The sequence below is a fragment of the Macrobrachium nipponense genome, chromosome 3 (genome assembly GCF_015104395.2).
Source record: "Macrobrachium nipponense isolate FS-2020 chromosome 3, ASM1510439v2, whole genome shotgun sequence".
Classification (NCBI taxonomy): domain Eukaryota; kingdom Metazoa; phylum Arthropoda; class Malacostraca; order Decapoda; family Palaemonidae; genus Macrobrachium; species Macrobrachium nipponense.
In genome coordinates, this window is record NC_087202.1 from 22,180,373 (window position 1) to 22,197,235 (window position 16,863).

Genomic DNA, 16,863 nt, shown 5'->3' on the forward strand with positions numbered 1-16,863 from the left:
ATTCAAGGACATTCCTCCCTTGCCCACAACATCTCCGAGGGAATTGTCCTCCGCCAGATACAGGGACCCTGTTCTGAGGGATACTCTTCGTCAGATGGTGGAACAGATGTGGGACAAAAGAGCAATAGAGCTTGTACTGGATTGCAACTCCCCGGGGTTTTACAATCGCTTGTTTCTTGTAACAAAAGCCTCGGGGGGATGGAGACCGGTACTGGACGTAAGTGCGCTGAACAAATTCGTCGAACAACAGAAGTTCAGCATGGAAACGTCTGCCTCAGTCCTTGCAGCACTGCGACAAGGGGATTGGATGGTGTCCCTAGACCTTCAGGACGCATTACTTCCACATCCCGATCCACCATTCGTCGAGGAAGTACCTTCGATTTATGTTCGAAGGAAGAATTTATCAGTTCAGGGCCCTGTGTTTCGGCCTGTCCACGGCTCCTCAAGTCTTCACAGACGTGATGAAAATGTAGCAAGGCACTTACATTTGAAAGGGATAAATGTCTCCCTGTACCTGGACGACTGGCTCATCAGAGCCAGGTCTCAAAGGCAGTGTTTGGAGGACCTGTTAATAACACTGGAATTGACAAAATCTTTGGGATTGATTGTGAACCTCGAGAAGTCTCAGATGATCCCCAGCCAGAACGTGGTTTATTCTGGGATTAAGATGGATTCTCGGGGTTTTCGAGTTTTTCCATCTCAAGAGAGATTAAAGAAAGGCTGTGCCAACAGTATCGAACTTTCTAGGGAAGGAGCGCACTTCAGCGAGGGAATGGCTGAGCCTTCTGGGAACCCTTTCCTCGCTCGAACAGTTCTTTCTCCTAGGAATGATTACATCTTCGACCGCTTCAGTTCTTCCTAAGAAGAAGTTGGAGTTGGAAGACAGGTCAGCTCTCGGACACGTTTCCAATCTCGGAAGAAAATAAACATCATTTGAAGTGGTGGCTGATTCCATTAAAGGAAAACAAACCGGAGGAGTGTCCCTGCAAGTACGGAACCCAAGCCTGACATTGTTTTCAGACGCCTCGGAGGCGGGGCGGGGCTGGGGTGCAACATTGGGATCCAAAGAAGTGTCAGGCACCTGGTCGGCAGAACAGGTGTCATGGCACATAAATTGCAAGGAGCTCTTAGCAATTCACCTGGCGCTAAAGAGCTTCGAACACTTGTGGTCAGAGGCAAAGTCGTGCAGATAAATTCAGACAATACGACAGCTCTGGCTTATGTCAAAAAGCAAGTAGGGACGCACTCTTTTGCTCTGTACGAGCTGGCAAGAGATCTACTGATTTGGGCGAACCAAAGGAAGGTAGTTCTTCTAACAAGGTTTGTCCAAGGGGAGAGGAATGTGAGAGCGGACAGATTGAGCAGGAGGTTCCAGGTCCTTCCCACAGAATGGACACTCCACTCAGAAGTCTTGTCAGAGCCTTTGGCTCCTTTGGGGGAAGCCTCAAATAGATCTTTTCGCCACATTCCTCTCCAAAAGGATAGAAACATTTTGTGCCTGGTGGAGGATCCCCCCGGGCTTATGCAACAGACGCCTTTCTCCTGGACTGGTCAGGGATAGACGTTTACGCTTTTCCCCCTGTTCAAGATACTGGGGGAAGTAGTCAGAAAATTCGTGGCATCCGAAGGAACCAAGATGACTCTGATTGCTCCGTATTGGCCAGCTCAAATTTGGTTCACAGAGGTGATGGAATGGAAACAGTGGACTTCCCCAGATCTCTTCCAAAACAGAATAGATCTGCTCAAACAACCCCACTTCGAGAGGTACATCAAAATCTACCCGCTCTTGCTCTGACTGCCTTTCGACTATCGAAAGACATTGTCAGAGCGAGAGGGTCTTCGTCTGCCAGGCAGCAAACGCAATTGCTAGAGCACGCAGATCATCTACTAGGCGAGTGTACCAATCGAAGTGGGAAGTTTTCAGAAATTGGTGTAGGTCGAAGAAGCTGTCCTCATTCCAGTACCATCTGTGACCGAAATTGCAGATTTCCTTCTGTTCTTAGACAAAAGTCGCATCTCTCGGTACCAGACTATTAGGGGTACAGGAGTATGCTTTCAGCAGTCTTTAGAAACAGAGGATTAGATCTAACGAATATGATAAGGATTTGCACGACCTCATTCATTAAATTTCCTTCGAAACATCTAAATCACACCTTGAACCTAAGGTTTCCAAGCTGGAACTTAGATGTGGTTCTTAATTTTCTATCATCAGATGAATTCGAACCACTTCACACTGCTTCGTTTCGTAACATCACTAGAAAGTGTTTGTTTCTGATATCTCTTGCAACGCAAAAAGAATCAGTGAGTTGCACGCCCTTGAATCAAGAGTTGGCTTCAAAGGAGACTCTGCAATTTGTTCATTTCAGTCCCTTTTTCTGGCCAAAAACCAAATGAAAAAACCCTTCGAATCCCTGGCCCAGGAGCTTCGAAGGTGAAAGGACTTTCTAGTTTGGTGGGCAGAGAGACAGAAAGATCCCTTTGTCCAGTTAGAGCTCTAAAATTTTATCTGGACAGGAAAAAGCAGTTGGGGGGTTCGCATAAAGGTCTTTGGTGCTCAGTGAAAGACCCCAAGAGAGCAATGTCCAAACGCATTAGCCTTCTTTGTTAGAAGTGTTATACACAGAAGCTCATAAGAATTGTTCAGATGATTCTTTTAATCTTTTAAGAGTGAGAGCCCACGAAGTTAGAGCAACTCGCAACCTCTGTGGCGTTCCAAAGAAATATGTCACTAAAGAACATTTTGGACGCAACTTATTGGAGATGCAACTCTGTGTTTGCATCCCATTATTTAAAAGACGTACGAGTTACGTATGATAAATGATTTTTTTCTTTAGGTCCGTTTGTGTCAGCACAAACGGTTCTGGGTAAAGGAGAAAGCACCAATCCTTAAATTAGGTACGTAACCCTCTGTCGGATGTGTTCTCAGGTTTTCGGTGTATGGGAGTGTCAGTTGTTCGCACAGGCGGCTTCACTTCTCTTCATTTGAAAATCGAGTTGACATCTGACTATTAGAGGGGTACAAAAATTTTGTTATTTTTGTATGTATGAGTTTCGAGTTTGTGGTGTTTGCTAAGAGTTTGGGATAACTCTAGGCAATCTTAGAACTAACACGGGTTAGGATCGGTGATCGGGATTGGTTGTGTGCTCCTTAAATAAGTGCGTGTTGTCATATAAGCGGATGTGCTCCATTGACAAACGCCAGTTAGGATTCTGTCGAGTAAGTGGAAGAGACCCCATCGACAGATCCACAAGAACTCTTGGCCACAGATCACTATCTCGCTAAGGCTCTTGAGATGAAGCAGACTCCTGGGCAGTAGCCACGAAGTCTTCCATCTAAAAAGGTAGGAACTAAGGTTTATTTGATACTACAACATATGTTGTTTACCTGTTCTAGTCAGTTGGTTAGCTGTCTCTTGCCCTCCACCAAAGGGTGTCAATCAGCTATGTATATATCTGACAGGTAAGTTGAATGTATGAAAATGACATTGTTAGATACAATAAAGTTTCATACATACTTACCTGGCAGATATATACAATTGAAGACCCACCCAGCCTCCCCGCAGGAGACAGGTGGAAGAGAGATCTGATTAGAAAACGGGAATAGTTCCTAGTCCTGCCACCCAGAGCAGGGCGGTAGATCACCTGGACCTACCTGTAGCGAGTGCGCGAAATTTGAAATTCTGTCGGGAACGACGGAGTCTATAGCTATGTATATATCTGCCAGGTAAGTATGTATGAAACTTTATTGTATCATAACAATGTCATTTTTGAAGTAATTGCTTAATGAAGAGCTAGGTAGAGAGTTTTTCTTTTTCCTCATTACTGTACATATGTTTTTCATGTGGAATTTTTGTCTTCTCTTAGGCGTGCCATTGCTTCAAGCAGTGTCGATGGGGTTTGTGCAATGCTCAATCATGCTGTCACGCTAATTGAGACACAACTAGCTGGTGGATTTAATCAGACTTTAAGAAAAGGTTTCCCTGCCCAAGGTTATTTAGATTTTAATCAGGTAAGTGTTATTCAAACATTAAAAAGGAAATTACGACAATTTTACTAACGACAGTGAACCCCTGTATTCGTGGGGGATGCATACAGACCCCCCCCCCAACAAAGAGGGAGAGAGAGTTTTACTACTGTCAAATATCACTTAATCTTATTAAACTTGAATACACTATTAATCAATATTAATATGAGAAAATTTGTAAATCATTTTTTGTATCATAAAAATGTATTATTCTTGAAAATAACATAAAAATACACTAATTAGTGAATATTTATCGACATAAATGTGTGTTAATACCAGTTGGTTAAAGAGATACTTTCTCTGAGAGAGAGAGAGAGATTTTCTAGTACAGTTGAACCTCTTAAAACTGGCATTCTATTGTCCGGAAACTCCTGTGGTTCAGCTTGATTTTAAATCAGCCACCATTTGTTTGTTCTGCTGCTACCAGGGACACGCCACGTGTTGTTTACAACTTCAAGGCAGAAAAAATTATGCCATATATCCTTGTTTGTATGAAAATAGTTGTTAGTAATGTAAATATGCAAAGTCAAATATGTTTTGGATATTAACCTTGGAAGAATAAATATATTTATTTTTTAAATATTCGAAAAGGCTCAACCAGGCCAAACCTTTTAACTTTTAATCAAAACAATGAGACATTTATCAAGCATAAATTCCTTACTCTGTATGTGCTTGAGAGACAGTTTTGATAGTTTCTTTTATGTAACTGTGTATTTACCTATTCAATATGCCACCCATGAGATTATATGATGCTAGAGGCAAGAAGTCCAGGCATAAATCTTTATTTATACTAGAAAATCTTTATTTCATTAGCGAATAGTTTATTGCTCATTTTCCTCAATAGATGGCACCGGTGTACGTTATTTACATTTTTTTTTACGGCGACATTCAAATGCACAGTTATCGCCAAAATTCATCCATTCATTGCATTTTTCATCTCTTTATCCTCTACAGTAAAAATAAACTTAGAAACTAATAGCAATAATTATGAAGCTACGAAATTTTGGATATGAAAGTCACCAATAATAATGTGCAGATTCTGAGAAGTTTAGTACTGTAGTTAGACTTACAATTGGGTAGGCTAACTCAGGAATGTAGGCAAAATGTGTTTAAGTACACTATTTGAAAGAAAGTTATACAGTATCAAGTTATAAAATGATGAAGTTAAAATATATGAGTAATAAAATGATTAAAAGCAGTGTCAGAATGTAGCTAGTAGTAGGCTAAGTCAGAAACTAGGCCATTTGTATGTGGAATTACTTAAAGGCTTAATTTTTTAAGGATGTATTCTATATTGGGATTTTCTTTGGTGGTCCAGCAGTTGTCTGGTCCCAAGGTTTTCCGGATTTAAAGAGGTTGGACTGTATATCCTTTGACCCCAAGATGGCAGCAATTATTAGACTCACTAAAAGTGCAACATTCCCATACTCTTGCTCCATCCTCACCCTCTCTCCAAGCCTTGAATCTGAAAAATTGTGATTTCTTTCATTCTTACATAATTTTTCAATTTCTAAATTAAAATCTCAATAATTCACTATAGTATTTTCATTAATGAATTGATATTATTGCTGTATAGAGGCATAGCGGATGTCAATGATGGTGGGGTCAATTTTATAATGCTCCCATGTGATACATTATGTTTTGAGTATACAGTATAGTATACTGTAGTATGTATTCTGAAATTAGTTTAAGCAAGTATGGACTAAAAATTATAGGCCTGTAGAGTCTTCAGTGATTCATTCTTAAATGGAGCATGAAAAAGTACAGAAAGCTGCAGCTTGAGGACAATGGGACTTAACAAAAAAATGTTTAATGCAGCTTACACAGCATAATATAGGTTGTATGCTCTTTGTTTAGGATTATTGACATTTCTTTTGTATTATAATCAGTGGTTTTTATTCAATTATAGAATTTTAATATAAAATGAATTTTTGTTACAAAGGGCTATAGTACAGTGGCACCCCCGTATTTGCGTTCTCGAGATTTGCGGATTTACTCTGTGGACCATATTTATATTCCAGTTTATTCAGAAAATTTTGCACATTCATGGTTATTTTTCTATGAGAAATATCCACAAATACTTTATTTTCATATAAATTTCATGATTAAATGCACTTATTGTGATAAGACTTAAAATACCAGGTATAAGCATTTTTAGTGGGTTTTTCTTGAGTTTAAACTAGCAAAATATTTGCAGAGTCTAGCTATTTTGGGGGAGGTCAGGAACTCATCCCCCTTAAATACGGGAATTTCATACTTTGTGATATCAGTTTCTTAGACAAATTACAGCTTTCTTCTCTGATGAAAAAAGTTATAGATTTTATTATTCAACTGGATAGTTAATTTAATTGTTTATGAACTTAATTAAATGTTTTACTCTCTAGAGGAATATTTTATAATCTTGAGTGGTTGGTGTGCTTAATATCCCTCCAATTTCAATTACACTCTGCCTAAATAAGGGATTTTGACGTAGGAAAAATCTATTTCTGGGCGAGGAAGCCGTGTCGCCCAGAAATTGAAATGGTGGTCCTCTTTAGCACTATTTCTAGTAAAAAAATCATTGCTATGATACCAGAGAAAGCTGCTAAATTGGACATGTCAGAAAGTCTCTGACTCGCGGGGTCACCTCAAATAAAAGGTGTCGGTAGTAGAACTGGGGGGCGAGTGTTAAACACTACCACAGTAACCCCTTCATTAGCCTTTTCCTCATCAAACAAAAGACCCTGAAAACGGGGAGCCGACCTATAGGTCCCACCCAGCTACCCTGTTGAAGGGGACTGCGGCGTCATACTTATCGATAGCAAAGAAGCTTGGTGCACAGCAAGGGGGGAAAAAAAGGAAAAAAAAAAAAAAAAGGGGGGGATTTTATTTCACTGGGCGACACGGCTTCCTCGCCAGAAATAGATTTTTCCTACGTCAAAATCCCTTTTTTCTGGGCTCAGCCGTGTCGCTCCGTGAAATTGTACCAGAGAAACACCAAGCTATACTATCCTGAAAGGAAAAATTCATATTAATGAAATCAAAGGAAATAATAAAATAGTTTAGAATTGAAAAAATACAATTTATTTACAAAATATACTATATAGCCAAAACATGTGGCAACATTTGCAACAAGTCACATACATAAATAAAATAATTACAGATAATTTGTATGTACGTAAAACTATAACACGATTATACACTTATTCTAATAGCTAAGGCATTTGCTGAGGTAGGTAAAATGCTAATGAGGCTGGTATAATTGAAAAGAATTCATATGAACACCAAGGACGGGTACTAATAATGGAATGTAGCAGTGGGAGACACTGGCCTCCCTGTAGCTATTGCATGATATTTAAGATCCTCTAAAGACTTAAGGTAGTGCTTTTTGAAAACCAAGGGTGACTTCCAACCAGTATACTTCTTCAGATCATCAAAGTCTTTATATTTGAATTAAAGTTAAGAAGTTAACGAAGTTGCTACTTGCCCGAATGTCATGCACCTTGGGGGAATGACCCTGGGCTGGCTTTCTTGATAAAATATAAAATCTGCTGCCTAATGCCTTTTAGAGATAGTGTACCACCATCTTTTCTAATGAAAAGGGGGCCTTCGGAATAGGTAGGGGGGGACGTCCTAGATAAATAGTCCTTAAGAGTTTTAACAGGACATAACGATGGATCCATGCGGAAAAGCGGGACAATCTCCATGGAGACCACCTCATCAAGGGATCTTCATTCTTAGCTAGAAATTGCTTATTTGGCGAAAGCAACACGTCCCCCGAGGAAAGGAACTCAATATGCGCTTCATCTCTATAAAGATGACAGCTCTGATATCTGGCACCTGAAGCTAGACTCAATAAGAACAGAGTTTTACGCAAAAAATGGTTTGGTAATCACATTTGAAGTTGTCTGTTCCGAGGCTAAACCTAAGAACATCATTAAGAAACCATGACACTGACATGACGACGGTCTGTGAACGGGCCGTAGACGTGCACATGCCCTTGGATAGAGGTGAAATAAGACTCGGTTAGATTGATACCAAACCCGAGAAGAAAAATCTTTTTTCAGAGCTGACTTAGTGGTTGTAATTGTTGCAGCTGCCAAGCCTTGTTCAAACAAAGACCTGAAGAAGGTTATGGCCACGTTCAATGTCATTACTTTGATATTTGATTCTCTGAGGAACGAAGACAATTTCTTAACTGCTGAGTCATACTGGCGAAGCGTAGACTCTCTCTTGTCTGCTCCAAGAACAACATGTTCTGTGGATCAATGTCGCCTACTCTCTTACCTGCAAACTTCATGAAATCCATAAAGTTAGGGTTTTGTGAAGACCTGAGGAATCGAACACAGTCCTCGTTTGAACTTGTTGCGATAGTCTCAAGTCCGGGAGAGGGTGAGGGGCGAAGACCTAGTTCCAGGAGAAGGGGAAACCAGTTGCTCTTGGGCCAGTGAGGGGCTATGAGAGCCACCTGGCCTTCGAAGGATCTCAACTTGTGCAGCACCTTCAGGAGAAGGTTCACTGGAGGGAATAAATAGATTTTCGACCACTGGTTCCAATCTATGCTCAGGGCGTCCGTAGCGTATGCCAGAGGGTCCAGATTGGGGGCTACATAACAAGGCAGCTTGTGGTTTGCCTCTGTGGCAAAGGCAGATCTACTTCTAGACCTGGTACTCTTTGGCAAACCCTCTCGAAGGATTCTTGGTCCAGTGACCATTCTGATTCCAGAGGGACCGACCGAGACAGGGCGTCTGCCACTACATTGTGGACTCCTGCCAGGTGAGTAGCCGACAGATGCCAGGTGTTCTTGGCTGCTAGAGAAAAGATTGCTATCATCACGTGTGGGTTCCACATGACTTGACTTGAACCACCTCTGTTTATACAGTGTACTACTACTGCACTGTCGAGGACCAACCTGATATGAGTCTTCTTTGGAGGACGGAGCTTTTTTAAAGTCAGAAACACTGCCATAGCTTCTAGAATCTTGATGTGAAGTGTTTGGAAGTGAGGTGACCAAGTTCCCTGAACCTTCTCGTGCTGTGAATAACCTCCCCAACCTGTCAGCGATGCGTCCGTATGCCCACCACTAGGGACGGGGGAGGAAACTGCAACGGTAACTCCTTGGCTAGGTGGCGGCCTTTGTCCATGGGCGCAGGCGTTTTTCTGAGAATCAGAGGTATCCAGGGCGAACTTGTCCCGACACTTGGCATTTGCCTTCGAACGCCAAACTCGATTGATGTCCTTGAGCTTGGCTTTCAACAGAACGTCCGTGACTGAGGCAAACTGGAGCGAGCCTAGGATCCTCTCTCCTGATTCCTTCTCGAAGTCTCTTTGCACTTTAAGAATTGTCTTGTTGCCTTGGCAATCTCTTTCTCTTCCTCTCTGGAATGGAAAGAGTGTGAGAATCCAAGTCCCAATGAATCCCTAGCCACTGGAACTTGGACTCCGGAGTCAACCGGGACTTTGGTCCTGTTGATCTTGAACCCTAAATATTCCAGGAAAGACATGACCTTGTCCGTGGCTTTCATACATTTTGCTTTTGTCCATCTCCCAGATTAGCCAATCGTCTAGGTACGCCACCACCAATATACCCATGGGATTCTTAGCTCCTGCACCCACTGTCTCCGCCAGTTTCGTGAAAACCCTTGGTGCTATATTCAGCCCGAAGGGCATTACTTTGAAGGAGTAGGCTTCTTTCCCTAGTTTGAAGCCGAGGAATGGTCGGAAGTGCCGAGCTATCGGGACATGATAGTAGGCGTCTGTAAGATCTATAGAGGTGGTGACGGCCCCACGGGGAAGTAGGTCCGCACCTGAGAGATGGTCAGCATTTTGAACTTGTCGCAACGAATGTACAAGTTTAGGACGGGACAAGTCTAAGATCCACACCCTTCTTTTTTGTCGTCCCTTTCTTTGGACGCTGAATAGACGACCCTGAAATTTCAAGTTCTTCGTCTTGGAGATTGCTCCCTTCTGGAGAAGGTCCTTGGAGTAATCCATCAATTCCTGCGTTTGTTCCTGATAGAAGGGTGATGGGTGGAGGAGGACCTTTGATCCAACTCCAGCCTAGGCCTCTGGATACTATGCTTTTGCCCAACTGCTGAACCCCCAACGATGACGAAAGAGGTACAGCCTGCCTCCTACCTGAGAAACTTCATTGAGATGATGAAGGCCGGGATCCTCTGCCTGACCTTGCACCTCTAGTTTCGCCCTTGGGCTCTGGCTCCTTCCGCGCTGGCGAAAGGATCCTCTAGCCCTGCCACCCCTAGCAACTCTGGTAAATGGGGTGAAATGCCCGACTCTCATAGACCGGGTTAAAAGCGGGCGACACTGAATACTGTGAGGAGGCCTGTTGGTTAGACGGCGGCGAAAGGAAGACAAATTGATGCTGTTGCTGAGGCAGAGCCTTAGAAGTCGAAGGCTGGGATAACCTGTTGAATTGGAACAGCTTGTAGACACAGGATGCCTGTTGCGGGGGACTTGGAAAGGTAGGAACTTCCTTTGCCTCTTCTTAGCCCTAAAACTGGAGGAAGAAGACTCTGATTCCTTTTGAAAGGGGGGATTCCCCAACGCAACCTGATGCTTTGGTTAAGACGTTTGATGCCTCGCTCTGAACCTCGGATACTGCTGAAGCTGGGAAGAGATCTGCACCCCAGATTGAGGAGCTAGAAGCTTGTTGGGTTCGTGCCTTATCGTCGCCTCAGACAGAAACATGCTTCCTGCCAATTTTCTCCTAGCAATCGCAAAGTCGTACAAGTCACATTGCATGCTTTTTAAAAGTAACGACATTCGCAATGACCTTAAACAGCAGCTCCTGAGCGTACTCCCGAGCCGCCGTCTCTGTCATCACTAGGGAGTTAAGAGACCTTGCGAGACGTGTCTTAGCGTCAAATTCGGCTTGGATCAATGCGTCTGACAGCCTAGGAAGGCGTTCACTAAACAAGGTGATTGCACAATCTGGCTTCAGCTTGCCTACCGAGAAACGTAGCTGGCAAATCCTGCCACAAAATCCTCCCTACCTGGGAGTAGTAAAGATGTGGGATCTGTCTCCCTAAGCTGGGGCATGGGCTCTTCTCGAGTCACTGCCTGGAGTGTTAGTTCTGCTACCTTTGATGTAAAAGGTAAGGGGTTGCCGACATCAGTTGTAAACATGGTGAAAGGACTTTTAAAAGCTGTTATTCTAGTATTTGAGCAGTCCCACTCTTCTAGGCTCCGTACCCATGTTTGCTGAGCCTGATCTCTAGAAAGGATAACAGTCTCCTTGGGGACCTTATCCTCTCTAACCAGAGCTGCCTCCGTAAGCCTAACATAGCCTATAAATGGAGGCTGTAAACCTTCGGGGAAAAACTCGAAATCCTCGAGCCTACGTGTGCCGCAACCTTCTATAGTCAACATCCCATTGACAAACGGAGCGAAGTTAGCCACCCTCCAGGGATACCGGGTGGAAGGGAGGGAGCGTGGACCCGTCAGGCATGCTCTGAGCTTGCATCAAGCTACTAGAAGGGGCCGACCGAAACTGCCGACTCCTGTCTGAGACCTGCAATCAGGGAGTCCTGAGCACCTAACCTGCTAAACACTTCTTCAAACCAAATTGCTGCAACTGAGCTGAGTAAACTACCAAGGCTACTGACCTGATTTAGAATATTTGTGTTGAACTGGTCTTGGTCAACGGAAGGAGAATCATCCTGTCCCTCTTGCGGTACCTTATGAGGTATCCGGAATCCCTAGAAGTTAATGGAATGGGACTGGTAGGGCAATAGGAAGAATTCCCTCCTTGAGACCTTGGGGTTGAAGGTTTGGAAAGTGACTTTATTTCAGTTTTAATATGTGTATGAACCTCTGTGACTGCCCAGCCTTGGCATTGTCTCTGATCTGCCTTTAAGCAAGGTTTTACCCGCAGGTTTTTTCTTTCGTTTAGGAATCACAGAGGAGTGCAACTGGGGGGGAGGGGGCAAACCTCCTGTGAAACCCATGAACGGAATTGGAAGTAGAAGGAGAGGAAGAATCAGTCACTCAAGGAAAGATCCCGGTGACTAACTAAGCTAGCCTCATTAACATGTTACCTGTACCCGTGCCTAGTGTAACGGGCAAATCCTCAACCACTTCAAGTGAGACTTCCTCTAGTCCAAGGTCCGGCAATTCCGCCTCTTGCTGTTCAATAACTGAGTCTTGTATTGATTTGATAATTGGTGCCGCTACTTTTGGATCGACGTATCCGGCAGATTTTCCGGCTGGGAAGAGCAAAGTCGCCATATCTCGGGACCAGAATATACGGCTTAGCCTTCCCTACGTTCCGTCCAAACCCTCCAACCCAGATCTTGAGGGCAGAGAGTGCAGCATCCTTAATAGACTGTCAGCCTGTAATGCAAGGGAATGTGTCAATACCAAGTAAATTCCTTGAACATTTATTTCTAAAATTACGATTAAAACAATGTAATTTAATTTAAAGAAATTTTAATTGATCATTTATTTTATCTCATTTCAAAATATTTTTTTTTTTTTTTTTTTTTTTTTTTATACAATAAAACATAGAATCAAGCAGTGCGGCAACTTACCAAAGAGGTAGCCTGATGTACCAAGTCGTAGCAGGCAAAACAGTTTTCATGATGCCAAGACCACGGAATCAGGCAAGCAGCACTGCAGGGGCAGTGGCGTGGCCCCGACAAACGTCATGGCCGCACGGATCTTGCAGAGCAGCACTACAGCCGGCAACCAGACACTGAGAGGCCTGTAAGTGCAATAATATATAAGAACCAATTGCACACACTTAATAGGATAATGAAAATATATTTCTTTTCTTTTGTGTTTTTTTTTTTTTTTTTTTTTTTTTTGTTTTTTTTTTTTTTTTTTTTTTTTTTGTGCCGGAGCATTCCGGGCTATAAAGAAAAGAAAGGGTATAAATATATTCATATGTTAACGTCCCGGGGACTGTGTAAGGAAAAAAACCACCCGGAGTTGTATACCTGGAGCTGTATGACCCGGAGATGGGGGGTACACGAAGTAACCCGGGACGGCCACATGAACTCGCAAGTTCCGTGGCAAGAAAAATAAAAATAAAAATAAAGATAAAAATAATGATAATAAAAACTAAAATAACAAATATACTATCTCCGCCTACGGAAGAGTAACTTCCGTAAACATAACCCTCAATGACTCCGGGAGAGGCCGGAATCTAAACCCGCCTTATGCGGAGAGGGAATGTTTTTATTCGGCGGGGTGGATGTAAGCTCCGGGAGTGAAAGAAGCAGAGCGCAACAATCACGGAAGCCGAGGCTGAAACGCAGTGCGACTAACAACTCCGGAGGCGGTCGGCTAAGAAGCGACACCCCAGCCCAAGGTCCTGGGAGACCCACTACACCTCCCCCTCCGCTGGTGGGGACCGGCCGTCAGCGACAAACAACGAGAGCGGCACCCAACTACGGGGAGTCCCACGAGAGGGGGAGGGAGGGAGGGCTGAACGGGGGACGATCACGTGACCAGCGATTCCCCGCGAATAAAGGAGCACGAGGAAAACGCAGGCAAAGCCTATGAAGGCTAGCTGCCGACCGAACACCCAAATATACATAGACAAAATAAAATCAATTACTTAAAGCTAAGGGAAAAACATGCTTTAACAGGGTAATGAAAATAAGGGGCGAAAAAATATAAAAACGCAATGGAGGCCACTCGATGAGAGTGGGCGCAACAAGGAAAAATTACTTGCTCACCGACAAAACGAAAAACAAACGGTAAGCTGACGAAAAGAAAAAGGGGGAATTCTTGAATGGAAAATACCAACTAAAATAAAAGGGGGAAGGGAAGGGGGGAACGATAGATAACAACGAAGCACGAAACAAAGAAACGTGCACGAACGCCGACCCCTTGAAAAACAGGAATCATGAAAATAATAAACGTAGATCAAACAAGATCGACAAAGTAACTGCCACCCAAGACATAATAAAATATATACTGAAAATATAAACTGAAATACCATAAGTTACGAGTATATAAATATAAATATATAGGTACTGAAAAGAGCCCGCTCGAAATTGGTACAAAACAAGGGAACGACGTAAATGGCGGCTCGCTACCGCTCGTTACGGGAGGAGACGCCTAACAAAATCCTAAATAAAGGCAAAACGAAAGGCAAAAAGAAATCACTCCCTAAATACAGAAAAACGGGCGAACCAGTACTTAACTTGGGTGAAGAGGCAGATTGACGATCCATAACGAAAAAGAATAACGAAACCAATAAAAAGAACAGATAGCTATAAAAAAGCGTGCAACGCTGGGAGGCTATCGATAAGAATGACGCCGCAGTCCCCTTCAACAGGGTAGCTGGGTGTGACCTATAGGTCGGCTCCCCGTTTTCAGGGTCTTTTGATGAGGAAAAGGCTAATTGGAGGGGTTACTGTGGTAGTGTTTAACACTCGCCCCAGTTCTATACCGACACCTTTTATTTAGGTGAGCGAGTCAGAGACTTCTGACATGTCCAATTTAGCAGTTCTCTGGTATCATAGCAATATTTTACTAGAAATAGTGCTAAAGAGGACACATTTCACGGAGCGACATGGCTGAGCCCAGAAAACAGGTTTTGATGTAGGAAAAACCTATTTTTGGTAGTCGCTTGTTGAGTCCTCAAGGAGTTAACCTTTCCATAGTCTATCCAGAGCTCCATGGTGACCAGACTAATTTAAAAGAATTCTCTTCTAGCTTGTCTTGTGGCCAGGTATTGTGTCGTAATGATAAACATTATAACACGTGATAGAGTATACATGAACTCAGGATAAGAGGGCACTTTTTCATATCAGCAAATGCTAAAACCCAGTTTACCTTAGTCACGTCAAAACCGCAATTGTTTACATATGACCAGACAGAGACCAAGAAGCCATTCCTTTATGTTGGTCAATGCAGGATGATCACTTTCCCAAATCTCATGTCTTTTCGTAAGGGAAGTTGGTAGGGTTTTGAGGACTCAATAACAACTACTAAAAATAGGATTTTCCTACATCAGAACCTTTTTTGATAGTGTAGTCGCTGTCTCGTCCTCAAGGTGACGTCAGAGGAATTAGTTCCTCTCTGGCAATTAAGAAGAACTTGTCTCTTCATAGGATTTTGAATGCTGGTTCCTGGCTTCAGCACACCACGTTCACTTCCTTTTCCTGAAGTTCATTGCCCATAGGTCCTTGGATGCTCTTTTCCTGGGTCCGGTGATGGCTGCCCATCAAGTTATGTAGCTCATCCAGTGCCCCCAGCGGGACAGCTGGTATCTTACCTAAGATGATTGTGTGAGAGAGATGGCTGGTCTCCTTTCTCTTTTTTTTTCTCTCTTCTTCCTGCAGGTGGGTTGAAGAATATGACATGTTATAAGCTGGAACTGGTCTGATACAGGTGATTGTGGTAACCATACTGGTTGCAGTGATTTGGTTTGTTCCTATACAATAAACAAATGTGCTTTTCAGTAGCACTTACTCCTCTCTCAAACAAGGGGAGAGAGGAGTGGTAACAAATCCCTGTGGCCTATGTGGTTTCTTGCTTGAATAGACAGTTCTTTTTACCTTCCACGAATGCAATAAACCTGGACATGTCTCATTGTGTTTAATCCCAGAAGGTTGAGTTTTTAGATACTCATTTACCTATTCTCTCATGGGCTTCAGACCCCCTTCTTTAGAACTCAATCTTCTAGGAAGGGTGGTAAGGTGGGCTGAACCCCCAGCCGGTTCAGGGTATTTGCACCTTCCTTCAAGTATAAGTCTGTCGTATTGTTAAGACTGATAGTTTGTTCTGCATATGAACAAATGACAAATTTTTTTAATCAGTTTGAATTTTTCATAGCTAACAAACCTGAGGTCTTAACGTTAACTGCCCACCTCTAGTCGCCCCTCTCATATCCTGGGTTGGAAGAAAGACTGGTGCGTTCACGAGGTTCCAAGCCTGATCAGTGACCAACATCTACCTCATATACACATGAGTTCCTGAATGCCACAGAATCCTTGCTTTATAATCTTTTATTGTTTTTAACCAGTTTCCAGCTGGCACTAGAAGATTATCCTATTGTTAAGATCTCAGGTTTGTTAGCTTTGAAAAATACAAATTGATTTAAAAATTTGTTATATCTCACTGGGTTGTCTTAAGTGGTGTAGTTAGGAAGAGCAAAAGTATACTCTACAGTATTTCCACATTTTTACAATTACAAAATTGCTGAGCTTGGAGTATGTATTAATATAAAAAAAATTATTGAGTATACACAGCACAGTTACCACAGTATTGTTATATTTTTAGAATTTACTGGTATTTAAGAGCTATTGTTGCAGTATGCAAAGTTGGATAAGTATTAATGGTTGTTTCATTGTAAATCAATTCTTTTGCAGGCTTACACTGTTTTACAGTCATCTTTACAGTCAACTCTACAGGCAGGCAAAATAAATTCTTCAACTACTGACTTTGATGCTCTTAGACAAGCTTTTTTGGTAAGTAGGAAGGAATTAAAAATGTAAAAAAAGATGTTGTTGAGAAATAATGCATGAAAAACTTATGCTAAATAGAAAACTAAAACTCAAATCAAATGAACACTCAAGGTAACTCTGTAGGGTAGGCAACAAATGCCCAATTTCAACTATGCACTTGCAGAAAGCACAAATATGTGAAAACAAAATCACAAACAAATAAGTTCACTGTGATGAAGTGATTGAAAACAGTGAAACAAACTTATTGGAAATGGTGATGGCGCAATAGAAAACTGAACAAGGCATTCTTGAGAGGAGTGATAATGTTGACTTCCAGTACACTCAGAATAGTGATGAGATGAGTGTCATAATCAAATCTAGGTATCCACAGCCTTTTAGTCTTGAATTGTATATGCCAGCATGGCTGGGTATTTCTTTGTC

At 42.5% G+C, this 16,863-nt stretch overlaps 1 protein-coding gene across 1 annotated transcript in view; it reads left to right on the forward strand.

Annotated features, from left to right (window-relative positions):
* Nucleotides 1-16,863, forward strand: part of LOC135221657 (conserved oligomeric Golgi complex subunit 4-like) — a 304,771-nt gene that overhangs the window by 231,032 nt on the left and 56,876 nt on the right. Inside the window, exon 11 of the mRNA XM_064259355.1 lies at nt 16,348-16,446. Coding sequence (XP_064115425.1) covers nt 16,348-16,446 — 99 coding nt within the window. The remainder of the gene's footprint in view (nt 1-16,347; nt 16,447-16,863) is intronic.